We start from the raw sequence: 15,477 nt of genomic DNA on the forward strand, positions 1-15,477 counted from the left end.
TGTGGTGGTGATGAGATGTGAAAAATCAGAAAAGTTATGGACGTCTTGATAATTAAAGTTAGCTCCATGCAGAAACGGGAATGCAGGCTTTGTCTAGATAAGGGAAAGAAAAGAACATTCTAGATAGATTGTAAGACTTGAGAGACATCTCAAGGGGTGAAAATGGAAGCAAATAAATGAGTTAATTTGAGATGAATTTGGGGCACTGGTTGGGACTTTGGGGTACAACAGGAGAAAGGTGTAAAGAGAAAGAGAGTTTGGTGTAATCTAGTGAAGATTTTATAGCAAGTAAATCATGTTCCGGAGCTAGGCTGTATTAGCAAGTGACTTTAAGGCCCTAACGAGGTGTTGAGGGATAGTTTTTCAGGATATGTGTCATTCTGTAAGGGGTAAAATGGTCCCCCAAACATGAATACCCCACTTGGTATCTGCACATATTACATTACAGGGCAAAAGGTGCTTTACAGATATAATTAGGGCTACAGACCTAGATTGTCTGTGTGGACTCTGTCTAATCATATGAGCTTTTAAAATAAAGGAGAGAACTTGCTTTTGTGGGAGTCAAAGTGATATGGCAGAAGTCAAGGTGAAAGAAATTCTAAGCCTAAGAAGGGGTCATCATGTCATTGCTGGTGGCTCTGAGATGTAGGAGCCCATGTGCAAAAACCAGAAAGAGGGCCCTAGGAGCTATGGGCAGCTTCTGGGTGATAACCAGCAAGGAAACAGGTACCTCAGCCCTACAGACATAAGAACTGGATTCTGTCAATGACCTGCATGAGCATGGAAGAACCTGCTCCCCCTAGAACTTCCAGTTAGGAGTGCAGCCCAGCAGGTACTTTGCTTTGGGCCTTACAAGAGGCCTTGTGAGAAGCAGAGAACCCAGTTGAGCCACCCTGTACCTGGACTTTTGACCTATACAAATATGAAATAATAAGCGGATATTAAGCAGTAAAATGGGTGATAATTTGCTATGGAAGAGATACTAAACTAATGCACATTTCTTGTTGAATACAAGAATTTGAATTTGGATTTGAATTTGAATTTGAACCCATAATCTCCTGATTCATAATACAGCAGTTCTCTTTTGAACGTCAGAAGCTGCCAGGGCACAGCTCCTTAAGTTGATTGATACCTCTGACATTTCAAAGTGAATTTTGATGTGCTGCTGGATTCGGTTTGCCAGTATTTTATTGAGGATTTTTGCATCAATGTTCATCAAGGATATTGGTCTAAAATTCTCTTTTTTGGTTGTGTCTCTGCCCGGCTTTGGTATCAGGATGATGCTGGCCTCATAAAATGAGTTAGGGAGGATTCCCTCTTTTTCTATTGATTGGAATAGTTTCAGAAGGAATGGTACCAGTTCCTCCTTGTACCTCTGGTAGAATTCGGCTGTGAATCCATCTGGTCCTGGACTCTTTTTGGTTGGTAAGCTGTTGATTATTGCCGCAATTTCAAATCCTGTTATTGGTCTATTCAGAGATTCAACTTCTTCCTGGTTTAGTCTTGGGAGAGTGTATGTGTTGAGGAATTTATCCATTTCTTCTAGATTTTCTAGTTTATTTGCGTAGAGGTGTTTGTAGTATTCTCTGATGGTAGTTTGGATTTCTGTGGGATCGGTGGTGATATCCCCTTTATCATTTTTTATTGCGTCTATTTGATTCTTCTCTCTTTTTTTCTTTATTAGTCTTGCTAGCGGTCTATCAATTTTGTTGATCCTTTCAAAAAACGAGCTCCTGGATTCATTAATTTTTTGAAGGGTTTTTTGTGTCTCTATTTCCTTCAGTTCTGCTCTGATTTTAGTTATTTCTTGCCTTCTGCTAGCTTTTGAATGTGTTTGCTCTTGCTTTTCTAGTTCTTTTAATTGTGATGTTAGGGTGTCAATTTTGGATCTTTCCTGCTTTCTCTTGTGGGCATTTAGTGCTATAAATTTCCCTCTACACACTGCTTTGAATTTGTCCCAGAGATTCTGGTACGTTGTGTCTTTGTTCTCGTTGGTTTTAAAGAACATCTTTATTTCTGCCTTCATTTCGTTATGTACCCAGTAGTCATTCAGGAGCAGGTTGTTCAGTTTCCATGTAGTTGAGCGGTTTTGAGTGAGTTTCTTAATCCTGAGTTCTAGTTTGATTGCACTGTGGTGTGAGAGACAGTTTGTTATAATTTCTGTTCTTTTACATTTGCTGAGGAGAGCTTTACTTCCAACTATGTGGTCAATTTTGGAATAGGTGTGGTGTGGTGCTGAAAAAAATGTATATTCTGTTGATTTGGGGTGGAGAGTTCTGTAGATGTCTATTAGGTCTGCTTGGTGCAGAGCTGAGTTCAATTCCTGGGTATCCTTGTTAACTTTCTGTCTCGTTGATCTGTCTAATGTTGACAGTGGGGTGTTAAAGTCTCCTATTATTATCGTGTAGGAGTCTAAGTCTCTTTGTAGGTCACTCAGGACTTGCTTTATGAATCTGGGTGCTCCTGTATTGGGTGCATATATATTTAGGATAGTTAGCTCTTCTTGTTGAATTGATCCCTTTACCATTAGGTAATGGCCTTCTAACCTGAAGTCTGTCCTTCATACATTTATAAAGGCTTCAGAATTCTATAGAAATCTAAAAGTTCATTTTTAAAGTGAAGTCTGAAAGTAAAGTCTGAAAAAGCACTTTAAGCACTGTTTACACATTTTCACTGAAATGCTTCAGCCTCTTTTATTCTAGTTGCAATGGGACTGGGCTAGGTAGGTGACATATAATAAATGGAGGAAATACTGATTGTGAAAGAGTTTATAATTTAGGTGGAAGAAGGGGCTTAAACATATGCAATATTAAATCAGTTAAAGACTGGATATGTCCTTTCTTCTGTCATTCAGCTCAACTATGTTCTAATAATGTGATGAGGATGATAATAGCTAACACTCAAATAGCACTTACTCTGTGTCAGATCAATCAGTCCCGATGATTTATACATGTTAATTCGTCTAAATCTCACAACAATCCTATGAGGTAAAGGACTGTGACTCCACCCCACCATCAGGAAACTACAGCTTCTCTCAAGGTTGGCATAAAATAATTAGAGATTTCCTACTCTTGTTTTAGATTTTTGGATCTCGGGTTCTGAATCTTGTTCTTCTAGGAGGCTTCACTTGTTAACAGTTTTTATGTGTAGAATTTCTAGCTGGAAACAGTCTTTACCAATCTGAGTTTATCCCAATATCAGTCTTTGTAATGTAACATCCCTACACGGTTCTACTGGAATCTGTCCCTACAAATAAGAGATTGCTACCATAGAAGATCCCTAGAATATCTGGGACTTGACTGTTGATGTAGTTACACAATTGCTACAGTTTATAATCTTACCTCCAAAGGGCATGATGATTGAGAAAAGATATGTATGGAATGGTGTGTAACGTAGAATAAAAGACATAGTAAGGCATGAGTTTAAAAATTATATTATGGCTTTGGAGATGCTTTGTTAAATAAACTGTATCATGAAAATCCACTTGAGAATCATTTATGAGCTTTTTGTAGATTGAATAATACACTGGGTCTACCAGAAAACACCAAAAAAAGTAACTTGAGACATAAAAATTAAAATTTTAATGATGTAAACATAATGTTTTATTTCATTATTACAACAAAAATTAAAATGTCTAACATAGACTTATTTCCTTAAAATACATTTTATATACAAATTTTTATTTATCAGGAAATTCAGGTAGATCAGCAGTTAGGGCTTCAGAGAAATTACCAATCAGAGGTTGTAAGAGCAGCTTTGAAAACTGAAGACACAGATACACCTGCTCTTTTGAAAAGATGTTGGTGTCGTTAGCTTGCTCTTCTGAGTTCTTGTAAACATCTATAGTTTCTCCTGTTGTTTGTACCATGAAATTCATGAGATTTCCATGACAAGAAATGGTTTCCAACAGTTATTTTTTATCTATTCGTTCAGATTTGTACCACCTCTATTTCTGTCAGGTGGATTAGATGGCCATAACATCACCAACTGTTCAACTGCAGGCTAACAGATGTCACCAACTCCCATGTGACATGAACAACCCCCATGGTCTCCAAAGAGAACATGCTTGTTCTCTTTTGGTAGTGGGGTGATTAGGAAATGAGACATTCTTAAAACAAATCTTTAGAACAATCCTTAGGGCACTTCTGATATACACCTTCCCTTGTAAAACATCTCCTGTAGAATGTCACAAATTCAATAGACCATTTCCACTGTGGACAGTTCTGGGTATTTGAAAGTTCTTACATTGAGCTAAAACATGTCCTTTTGCAGCTTCTCTCCATTGGTCTGAATTTCAGCCTCAGACTTTGAAACACTTGAAGTTAATGATCATGTTCCCCCTACACCTTCTCAGTAACAACTGTAAACATTTTACTTGTGTTCTTGATCACAAACATATGTACCAGGAATGGTGCCAGGAGTCAGTTTCATAATGATGAATAAAGAAGTCCATTTCAGTGGGCTTATAAACTAGTTTTGGAGCCCTCCAGCTAAAGAGGAGATTTCATTAGAGTGTGATAAGTGCTATAATTGAAACAAGTATAGAGTGCTATTGGAGAATAAACAGGACTTCACACAGGAGAGGTGAGTGGTACTCAGGAGAAGATGGTACCTAAGTTGGGATCTGAAGGGTAAGTAAGTGACAGCCATACAAGGTGGGGAGGTGGGGAGGCATTCCGGACAGAATATGTGAAAAGGCCTGGGGCAAAGAGAGAGCATAGTCCATCCAGGGAATAGCAAATGCCATATTTTAATAAGCTTTGAGCATGGATTTTGGAAGGAGGAATGGAGATAGAGATGATACTGAAGACCCGATCAGAAGAACACTATATATGCAGTATCAGACATTGGACTCTGTCATAGTGTCATGCAGAAATTTTGAAGAGTTTTTTGGGAAAAGATATAATATTATAAAATTTATATTTTAGGATGATTTAGTCTGACTGCAGAGTAGAGGATGATGTGGGATGGAGAGAGAAAAATTAGAGACAGAGGCCTGGGTAGGAGACAGTGATGGGCTGAGCTAAATCAGGGATACCTTACTTCCTGGCTTGGGACTATGCTGTCTGATGGTGTCATTCATGGAGCAGATTTGTGGAGTGCAGCGGAATTGGTAAAAAAGTGACTTCAGTCTAGCTTCAGTGGCTCACTCCTGTAATCCCAGTACTTTAGGAGGTTGAGGCAGGAGGATTGCTTGAGCTCAGGAATTTAAGACCAGCCTGGGCAACATAACAAGATGTCATCTCTAAAAATAATTTAAAAATTAGCCAGGCATGGTGGTGTGTGCCTGTCCTCTCAGGTACTCGGGGGGCTGAGGCAGGAGAATTGCTTGAGCCCTGGTCATGGAGGCTGCAGTGAGCCATGATTGGACCACTACACTCCAGCCTGGGTGACAGAGTGAGACCCAGTCTCAAAAAAAGAAAAAGTGAATTCATCTTTGGAAATGTTGAGTTTGAGCCACTAAGTGGGACTTTCAGGTCCAGAAGGTAGATGGCTGTGGGGATCTAGGGCCCAGGAAATATGGGCTGGAAATGCAAACATAATTGAAGTAGTGTGAGTGAATGGAAAGAGAAGAAGGTCAACAGGGTTGAGGATAAATCACTAAGGGACATCAAAGTCTTTATAAAAGGCAGAAGAAGGGGAGCCTTTGGAGAAGAGAAGCAGTAGCCAGAGAGGAAGGAGAAAACCTGGAGCATGGGATGCCATGGAATCCCAGTGGTTAAGAAAAAGGGAGTGAGTGATAGTCAAGTTGTGCAGAGACGACAAGGTAAATGAGGATGGCTGTGTTCGTCAAGTAGAACTACAGGGAGGTGACTATCTCCTGGTCATTCTCCTGTGGATACTATCTACTCCTCATGGACCTTAACAAAACCAAATACAATCCAGATGTTGATCTTTCTGGAGTCCATTTTTTTGTGTGACCTGAATGTCATACCTCTAGTAATATTCCTAAAAACACTGTTATCCATTCTAAGTAATCCAGCTCCCATTAACTCAAAGTATGCTTGTACTCAACTATCAGATCTTTTTAATGTGAACCTCTATCACATTAGGTGTATGTGTAGCAGACTTAATAGACGTTTAAAATCGTAGAAGACTTTATTCTAGTTCATTTTGTTAGTTTCAGATCACTTCTACATATATTAGTCTTTAAATGGCCAGCTATTATCTCAGTTACAATAAAGTTAATATGCATATTTGTTTGCATTAAACAAGTCTATTTAAGTGATTTAAAAATACCCCTAAGTGCTTTGAAACAGATGAGTAAGGATAGATACATTTTATCATCACAGCATGCTTAACAAACCCCTCTTTGATGTGATGACAGCAGTTATTGGGGAAATAACTATCTGTTAAATAAACTATTTGGTGGAGAACAGTAGTTTCTTGGCTGGGCATGGTGGCTCACGCCTGCAATCCCAGCACTTTGGGAAGCTGAGGTGGGCAGATCACTTGAGGTCAGGGGTTCAAGATCAGCCTGGACAACATGGTGAAACCCCATCTGTACAAAAACATACAAACAAATTAGCTGAGCATGGTGGCAGGCGCCTGTAGTCCCAGCTACTCAGGAGGTTGAGGTGGGAGGATTGCTTGACCCCAGAAGGCAGAGGTTGCAGTGAGCTGAGATCGTACCACTGCACTCCAGCCTGGGCAACAAAGTGAAACCTTGTCTCAAAAAAATAAGAAAATAAAAAATAAAAGTGCAGTTATTAAGAAGCATATTTATTTATTTTTTCTAGAATTCCTAAAGTCCATACTAGCTTAACATTATATAATGGCTTAAAAGTTGTATGTTTTTTGGGAATAAAACATGGAAGGATATTAGATTATGTTTCTTCTTAACATTTAGTTTAGGAAATTGAGAAAAATGGGCTCTGTATTTTAAAAACATTTCCATCATGGCATCAAAATTTAAATGTTTCTAAGATTAATAGATTTACTAAAAGCCTTTAGGGAATTTGTGAATTGGCAATTCTATTAAAAATTAATTTGTGAGGACAACCCTTTGGTAACTAAGACCTTTGCCAATATTGCTCTGTCCTCTCAAAATGACGTTCCTTGATTTATTTTTTCTTTTCTTTTCTTTTTTTTTGAGACGGAGTCTTGCTCTGTTGCCCAGGCTGGAGTGCAATGGCGTGATCTCGGCTCACTGCAGCCTCCGCCTCCCGGGTTCAAGTGATTCTCCTGCCTAGGCCTCCCGAGTAGCTGAGATTACAGGTGCGCACACCATACTCAGCTAATTTTTTTGTATTTTTAGTAGACACGGAGTTTCCTCATGTTGGTCAGGCTGGTCTTGAACTCCTGACCATCATGATCTGCCCACCTCCCAAAGTGCTGGGCTTACAGGCATGAGCCACCGCGCCCGGCCCGACTTTCCTTGACTTTATGATTGAGCTTCATACCTTGCTTTCAAGGGCTTCCTCTTCCAGGAAACCTGCTCATGTCTTCTCAGTTAACCTCTCCCATGGAGAAACTCTCTGTCACTCAGAGTTTGCTTGAGTCTTAGCTTTGATGCAAAACAGGTCTGGGAGCCTTTGGATTTTAAGACCGAAGGCACTATTAAAGTGCCAGAGGAAAAAGAAGACAGAATGCTGGACATAAGACTGACTCTGATTCTCACTGAATGTCAAGGCTGTTTTGTGAACAGCCATGTTGGTTATCCAAGATAGAAAGCCAAAACATTTCGACATGTTTCTGACTCTGGTTTCTGATGGGTAACTAGGGGAGAGGGAAAAATTTGGGATATGTTTTATCAGTCCTTTAATCATCCTCTATTTAGACATTTACAAGGCCAAATATAACTGTCAGCTGCAAGTATTTTGAATTGCATAGTTGTTTTATATTGAGTAAACTATATTTTAAATTAAACTTGAAGGTTCTTAAAAAGCCTCGTTGCAATTTTCTTTGTACTTGAATAAATCTTGTCTGTCGAACTGCTACTATAGTAAGTGAATCTTATTTGATTGGATTATAGCATAATTTTATATCTAAATACAGTGAAGGCCACGTTCCTTTACAAATGAATTAAATTAGAGGAGGACAAAGTACAGACTAAAAATTTTCAGTTGAAATGAAGGTTGATATATGGGGCCTTGGAGAAAGTAAGATACTCGTTGAATAGAGCGGTGATTTCTCACCCTGGATGCAATAGAATCACCTAGGAAGCTTGGAAACAACAATGCACACTGATGCCTGGTTCTCTCCCGAGATTCTGATTTAGTTGGGGCCCGAATATCAGTATTTTTTTTAAACCTCTCCAAATGATTCTAATATGCAGTCAAGTTTGAGAACTGCTGAACTAGATGAAAACTCAAGCTATTTAAAGAAAGCATTTCCCAGTAAGCAGACAAAAAGTAGTGACCAAATAACAATTGGAAAAGAAGAAACATGAGAGAAAGATGAGGGAGGGAAACTTTAATGTAAAACTGGTAGAGGTTTACAGTCCATTATTCACAGTCCTACATCAGAAAAACTCTGAAAAACAAAAGTTCTTCATAACTAACTTGGTGGCAAAATCCAACCCAAACGGAATGTATTTGGTGGCAAAACTAGGCTTTTTCTAGTCTTCCTTTATCCCATTTGGTTTGAATAGTAATGCATTTCATAGAAGAAATATTAATGTATCTGACTACAAGTTGCTGCCCCAGACCTCACTGAAGATACCTTTCTGAAATGTGTAAAATTTTGAATTCTGAAATACATTTAGTCCCAGGGGGTTCCGAAAAGGAGTTAAGGATTATAGTAGGGAAGGGTTATGATAGGAAAAGCCAAGCTAATGATTTACTGTTTCTGTCAGAGTAAGAACAATGCATTTTTTTCTAATGACCTAGGCAGTGGTTTTGTATCCTCAGTGGATAAAAACCATGGCCAGTATCAGAACATGGTTCTACTACATTTGGTACATTTCTCAAGCCTAACCCAACAGTGGCTCTATTTCGGGCATGGTGAGAGGAACTCAGGTTAGCCAACAACACAGTTAGATTACAGTAGAAAAATCATCATTGTCCTATAAAAGACTCTTCAGCATAACAAATGACTCCAGAATCTACAGATTTGAAACAACGTGTATTTATTATGTTAGTACCGGGTCTGTCTCACAGACCCTGGCGGTTGGATGAAATGAGTACTCAGACACAGGTAAGCAGTGTGAGAGCACCTAGGTGACTGCCTGGCTCTAGTGGCCAGAGAGCAGCCCTGAGAAGCTGGAGCTGCTTGCTTTTATTCAGTGCAGGCGCAGTGCCGAAAACCTGGAGCCAACACTACCTGTAGGTAATTAACATTCATTGTTCCCCTTTCAGGGAACGTTAGGTGTACATAGATGATCAAAGGTCAGTTCCTGGTCAACATAAGTAAGCAAGCTTGTTTAAGATAAATTCCCCCACTCTTTTGTACCTACTCCTTGCCCTCTGCCTCAGTTTTATAGAACAGCTGCCTTCACCTGTTCTCCCCCGGGGCTCTGCAGAACCTTCCGACCTTTCAGAAGGTTTGTGTCCTTTCCCTATAGTTTTTCCCACCAATCTGACCGATCCCCCACATGTTAGGAGTTGGGAAGCACCTTAGCTAGGTAGTTCCTGCTCAGGGTGTCTCAGGAGGTTGTGGTCAGAATGTCAACCAGAGCCTCAGTTATTTGAAGGCTCAACTGGCACTGGAGCATGACATTTCTTTTCCAGTGCCAACAGGTCCCTTATTAGCACACAAAGAAAAGTGTAGTCCCTGTTTATGTAATTGCTCAGAGTTTTAGTTTTCAGTTCAGTTTCATATAAACCTAACAATTATTTGCAAAGGCCAGCTTTGAATCCTTCTGACATGTTCTGAAGATTTCTGCTGGGAGTAGCTTATGACAGGGGAATGCCTTCTCTGAATTTTCATTGTCCTCCCTCGGGAAGTTTTTTCTCTCCCCTGAGTTCTTTCTGTGTTTGTATAAATAGGGTTGTCTCTTTAACCACTTCTTGTGGGCTAATGAGTGAGTGTCAATTGCCCAGGATAATGTGAAGAAAAGGCAAACAGGTTCCTGCCTCAGTGGAGTTTCCAGCCAAAATATAGGCATTAGTCACACAACTTTAAATGATTAATTGATTGCTAGGTCATTTAAAAAAAACAAAAAAGAACTGTGAAGATGCTGTAGCAGCATAAAAGGGATCTTACCCAGTGTGTGCTCTGCTTGATCAGCACTTTCCCCTTTGTGTCTTGTAGGAAGACTAACCTATCTTTGGGTTTCTTTTTTTTTTTTTTGTCAAAACCTTTTTCCCTCCCAGTGCAGAAACACGGAAGCTATTGTACATCCTACTTTGCATAAAATACTCGTATCCTCCCATGGCAGAGGTTCAGTTGATGTAGTGTAGTACAGTACAGTAATCTCATTTATTTTATGTAAAAAAGCAGCCTAGGTTCTAAGTTGAACTGTGAAGTTCTTCGTGTCTTTCTCACTGCCTGTCTCTCACCCTCCCAAGTGCCCCGGAAATGCTCCATTTTTTGCTTGCTCATCTCATTCCTTTCTTTCTCTGTCAATTCTTTGAAAAGCTGTAGTGTTATACAATGGTGGGAATATAATCCTTTCCTTTTCTGAGCTGTTTCTATTTTGGGCATCATTTTCTAATTGGAAAAGGAAAAACTGAGAATCCCATAAAGGGAATTCAGGAAAATTAAAAGCGGAAGCTGGAGATGACCGGTTTTGATCCTTTGTGAGCAAATTAAGTGATCCACCTCATGCATGATTTTCCATCTCCGCCTTCTCCGTGTGTGTGTGTGCCATAGTGGGGTTTTCCCTTGGAGGTCATAGAATTTAGAAACCATTGACAAGACCCTTGTGAATGTTTATAATTTGCCTCTTTGTCCCAACTCCAAATATTTGTGACACTGTGAATGAAGAAAATCCTAAAAAGAACTGGTAATACTACAATAAACCTTACAAATGACTTAAAATGTGTAAAATATGCAGTAATTGATATTTTTACTTTGATGCTTTTTAAATTTATTTGAGTATGCATACCAGTACTTACGAAGGTTTTCTTGTGGTCATTCATCACTTCTGTCTGCCTCAGTACTCTTCCCGCTAAGTTCTTTAACTGTAAACTTTCCAACTGTGAGCATTTTCAGAGCTCAAACTCCTAAGGTTGGAGAGGGACTGATTGTCTTCTCACTGCTGTGTAATTTTCCTGAGAGAATCTTACGGTGTCAAAGAATCAGCTAAATCAAGACTATGCATTTTTGAATGGCTTTCACCTAACCCATCAAGGAAAGTGCGGCAATAAAGACAGTACATGGGACAAGCTGCCTTCTGCAGGGGTGATGATGCCCTGGCCGTTGAGAAAGCCAGTCCTAGGTGGAGTCTCAGGGTCTAGCATATTGCTACATTTGCCTTCCAGTAAATGTATGTAGATTACGTTAATTTGAATAGCAAATCTGCAATTTAACCTTGAACTCCCTTTAAAGTGTCATTACTGCAATATATTCTGCTGCCTGATACCCCTACCCCCCGAAAAAAAACCCCACCATCACCAGTTCCAAACACCTGAACACACAAACTTCTGAGTTTAAGAGATTGTGTCCTGAAGGGGAGAGAGCTTCCTCATTATGGAATTTTTATTGATACCTTCATGTTATCTTTGAAAGTGACTGTGCTTATCATTTTTGTCACTGTTTCGTGTTCTGCTTTGAAAATGTTTTCAAGGAAGGATTTAAGTGTTCAAAGTGGGAAGGATGAGAGTGAGATTAAGTGCTAAAAACTTTGGACAAGTAAGTAGGGTTTAAGACATTTAGGATTTTAAAGGTCATCTAGTATATTCCCATTTCACCTGCCCTGTGCATTGATGATGCTTCTTTTATGTGGCATATTATCCAAAATGGTTGCTGGAAACTTGTCAGACTTGCAGTGAACATTCATTATATTTGAGCAGAGGTCCAATTAAACCAGGATTACCTATATCAACTTTACTAGAATTTCTGTATAAACTAGCATCTTTGAGGGATAAATAATATTTAATCTTTATTATGGTATCATGTATATTTTAATAATTCATAATTGCATTATATCTGAATATTATATAGTTTTTTTAATGTACTTCCCATCATCACAGGGTAAATACCAGTGTTTTACAATGTATACATTCTGGCAATTGTCTGACTTTTAAAAAAGTAATTCAATATGATTCTTCTAAAAGTTTCTATGCAGAGGTTTTTCCATGTACTAAAAACAAGCAAAAATCAAAAAAGTGCTGGCAGCAAACTTAGGTTTAATTGCAACAGCTCTGAATTTGGGTTGGATATCTAAGAACAAAGTACTGCTTTTGATGGCTACATTTTTCTTCTTCTAATTTGATTTTCCCCCCTAATATTTTATTAGGTGCAGAGAGAGCTAGCAGCTGTTATTGCTTTGAAAGCAAGGAAGTCTGGTAAGTCGTCTTTTATGGGGCTGGAGGAAGATTCTAATTCTTTGGGGGTATTTCACATATCATCTGGTAGTGTGCAGTTGAGTGTATCTCAGGAAGTTGTGGTGTAGAATGCAAAGAATTATACCATTTGTTTTTAAAAATCATTTGTTCTGCCATCAGAATAGTACAGGATGTTATATGTAGTTCTTTAAGATAAAATGTCACTGCTTTGCTCTAATCTATTTTTGATTTCAAGAAAAAATGAAATTTAAAGTTAAAAATATGTTTGAAGTCCATTGCAACCATATAAGGATCTAGGTACATGACAAAGTAAGCCGATCACCTTGGAATTATGTATCTTGATGACAAAGGACAATGGGTACTATAGAGGTGGTCTTTTTTTATAAGGCTTTAAAAAAATCTCAAAGTAGTTTCTTCTAAAAATAATTGAATTGCTTAATGAGATTTCAAAGCAAACATTATTTCTAGGATTGATTGATAGGTCTGATTCCTCATACCTATAGGATATAATCTGTGGAAGTAACATGTGGAAAGGAAAAGGGGGCTTTCAAATACATTTTAAAGGAGAAAATAATCTGCTAGAATTCAATATGAAATGGAGACTCACTGAAGTAGAAAAATGCTTGCTTAGATGGGAGGAATGTCAGTAGGAGGCATCCTTTGCTGCGAGAGGAGGTCAATGCTGAATGGAATGAAAATCAGAAGGGAGGTACTTCTTGGATGATGTTAAACTAGAATAAGACGTTTCAGGTGGAAAGACTATGACAAAATCAAAGTGATGACCAAACTTGAAGAAATAAAAGGGAATGGAAATGTCTCAGGAACACAAACTGTACATTTTATATTTTTCTTTTTCCAGTTAGAAACCCTAAGAATTTGATTTTTTCTCAGTTACTATTTGAACCAAAAGACCTTAGTGTGAATTAGCTTATTACATTCATATTACTTTCTTTGTTGGTTTGGCAGATGTTGAGGACATAGAGACTGGAAGCTATAAAGGTAGTGGGGAGGAGGATGCAAGGAATAGCAATCTTGGGTATTGAACAGAGGGCGGCATGAATAAGGCTCCCCAGTGAACAGCATTATATTTGCAGAGGTGGAGGCCAATGTAGAGAAAGGACATCAATAAAGATTGCAGGAGGGAAATGCAAATCAAAATCACATTGAGATTTCTCCTCATCCCAGCTAGAATGGCTGTTATCAAAAACACAAAAAATAATAGATGCTGGCAAGAATGTGGAAAAAGGGAAACTCTCATACACTGTCGGTGGGAATGTATGACACTATGGGAAATAGAAATAGTACAGCCACTATGGGAAATAGTATGTAGGTTCTTCAAAAATGTAAAAATAGAACTACCATAGGATTCAGCAGTCCCATGGAAATCAGTGTATCAAAGAGATATCTGCACTCCCATATTTATTGCAGTGCTATTCACAATAGGCAAGATGTGGAATCAACTTAAGTATGTATCAACAGATAAATGGATAAAGAAAATTTGGCACATATACACAATGAAATATTATTCAGCCATGAAAAAGAATAAAGCCTGTCATTTGTAGCATCATGGACAAGCCTGGAGGACATTATGTTAAGTGAAATAAGCTAGGCACAGAAAGAAAAATACTGCATGTTTTCACTCATATGTGGCAGCGAGAAAAGTTGATCTCATTGAGATACAAAATAGAATGATGGTTGCTAGGCTGGCAAGGGTAGGAGGGATGAAGAGTTGGTTAATGGGTACAAAAATACAGTTAGAGGAGTAAATTGTCTACTGTTCAATAGCACAGTATTGTGGCTATAGTTATCAATAATCTATTGTATATTGCAAAATAGCTAGAAAAGAAGATTTGAAATGTTCTCAATACAAACGACATATGTTTGAGGTGATGGATATCCCAACTACCCTGATTTGATTATTACACAATATTTGCATGTATTAAAATATTGTGTACCATACAAATATGTACAATCATTATTTATCAAAAAAGTAACTCTAAAAAAAAGATTGTAGGAGGGAGGGCCTAGAAATAAATCGTGCTGGAGCTGATCTTGATTCTTGTCACGATAAAGAGACAAATGTACAGTCCGTACAAGTCGGGATGACAGTGTCTTGAAGGATAGAATTTGATTTTTTAAAATTTCAGAATAAAGTAGAGAAGTAATAAAAAAGTTATAGCATGTCATTGCCAGAGAAAGAGCAAGTAAATACAGATAGAGAGGCTGGAGAAGGGGTGGCTGATTTACACGAAGTGGGATTGGAAAGCCTCTGATTTAGAGATTTTTGAGCCAAGACCTGAAGCTGGTGAGGGAGTGAGTCCTGTGGCTATCCACAGAGTATTTGGGTGGACACATTGTGCCAGATGGGTTTGAGAGACTGCAAGGAGGCAAGTGAATGAGGCTGAGAGAGGTAGCTTTGCAATGTCAGATGAAGTTTCAACTTTCTGGAGGTGGAGGGAGGGAGATGAAGATGAGCAAGCAAGAACCATACATGTTAGATTGCATAATGTCAAAGACTGGTATGAAGTCAATTTTATTATGTTGTGATGTCAGTGTATGAGATTAGCATGTCTGTTTTCCTTACTTGTTTGATCAATGGAGTTTGGAATGTGAATACAATTTTGGCAACTTCTCAGGGACAGAGTAAAGTGATCTCATACACTTATACTAATGATGGGGACATAAATTCATAGTTTTTCAGGAAAGCAGTTGTTCAGTATATTCCAGTAACTCTATAATCCAATAGGTTCATATGACTGGAGGTCTGGCTGTAGGACATAATCAGACATGCATGTGAAGATTAAGATAGAAGAATATTTGTTGCATTTTTTTTAACAGAAAGTAGAAACAATCCTTAATTCCTTATGATAAGGAAATGATAAAATTGATAGATCAGTGCATTGGAATATTAAACAGCTTTTAAAATGATGTTTGGAAGAATTAATATAGTAATTTTTTCAGTGAAAAAAGTTGTATACAGTAGCATGTATTCTCTTTTTCATGATGAAAATAGCTTTATTTTTTCTTGCTATCATAGTAGAGCATGTTCATTGAAAAGAACTTTTATAATACATGAATGTATGAA

The 15,477-nt window shown here is 38.3% G+C and overlaps 1 protein-coding gene across 1 annotated transcript in view; it reads left to right on the plus strand.

Annotated features, from left to right (window-relative positions):
• The window catches only part of RAPGEF5 (Rap guanine nucleotide exchange factor 5), a 239,890-nt gene that overhangs the window by 78,488 nt on the left and 145,925 nt on the right, over positions 1 to 15,477 (plus strand). Inside the window, exon 7 of the mRNA XM_054495020.2 lies at positions 12,344 to 12,392. Coding sequence (XP_054350995.1) covers positions 12,344 to 12,392 — 49 coding nt within the window. The remainder of the gene's footprint in view (positions 1 to 12,343; positions 12,393 to 15,477) is intronic.

The sequence above is a fragment of the Pongo pygmaeus genome, chromosome 6 (assembly GCF_028885625.2).
Source record: "Pongo pygmaeus isolate AG05252 chromosome 6, NHGRI_mPonPyg2-v2.0_pri, whole genome shotgun sequence".
Taxonomy (NCBI): Eukaryota; Metazoa; Chordata; class Mammalia; order Primates; family Hominidae; genus Pongo; species Pongo pygmaeus.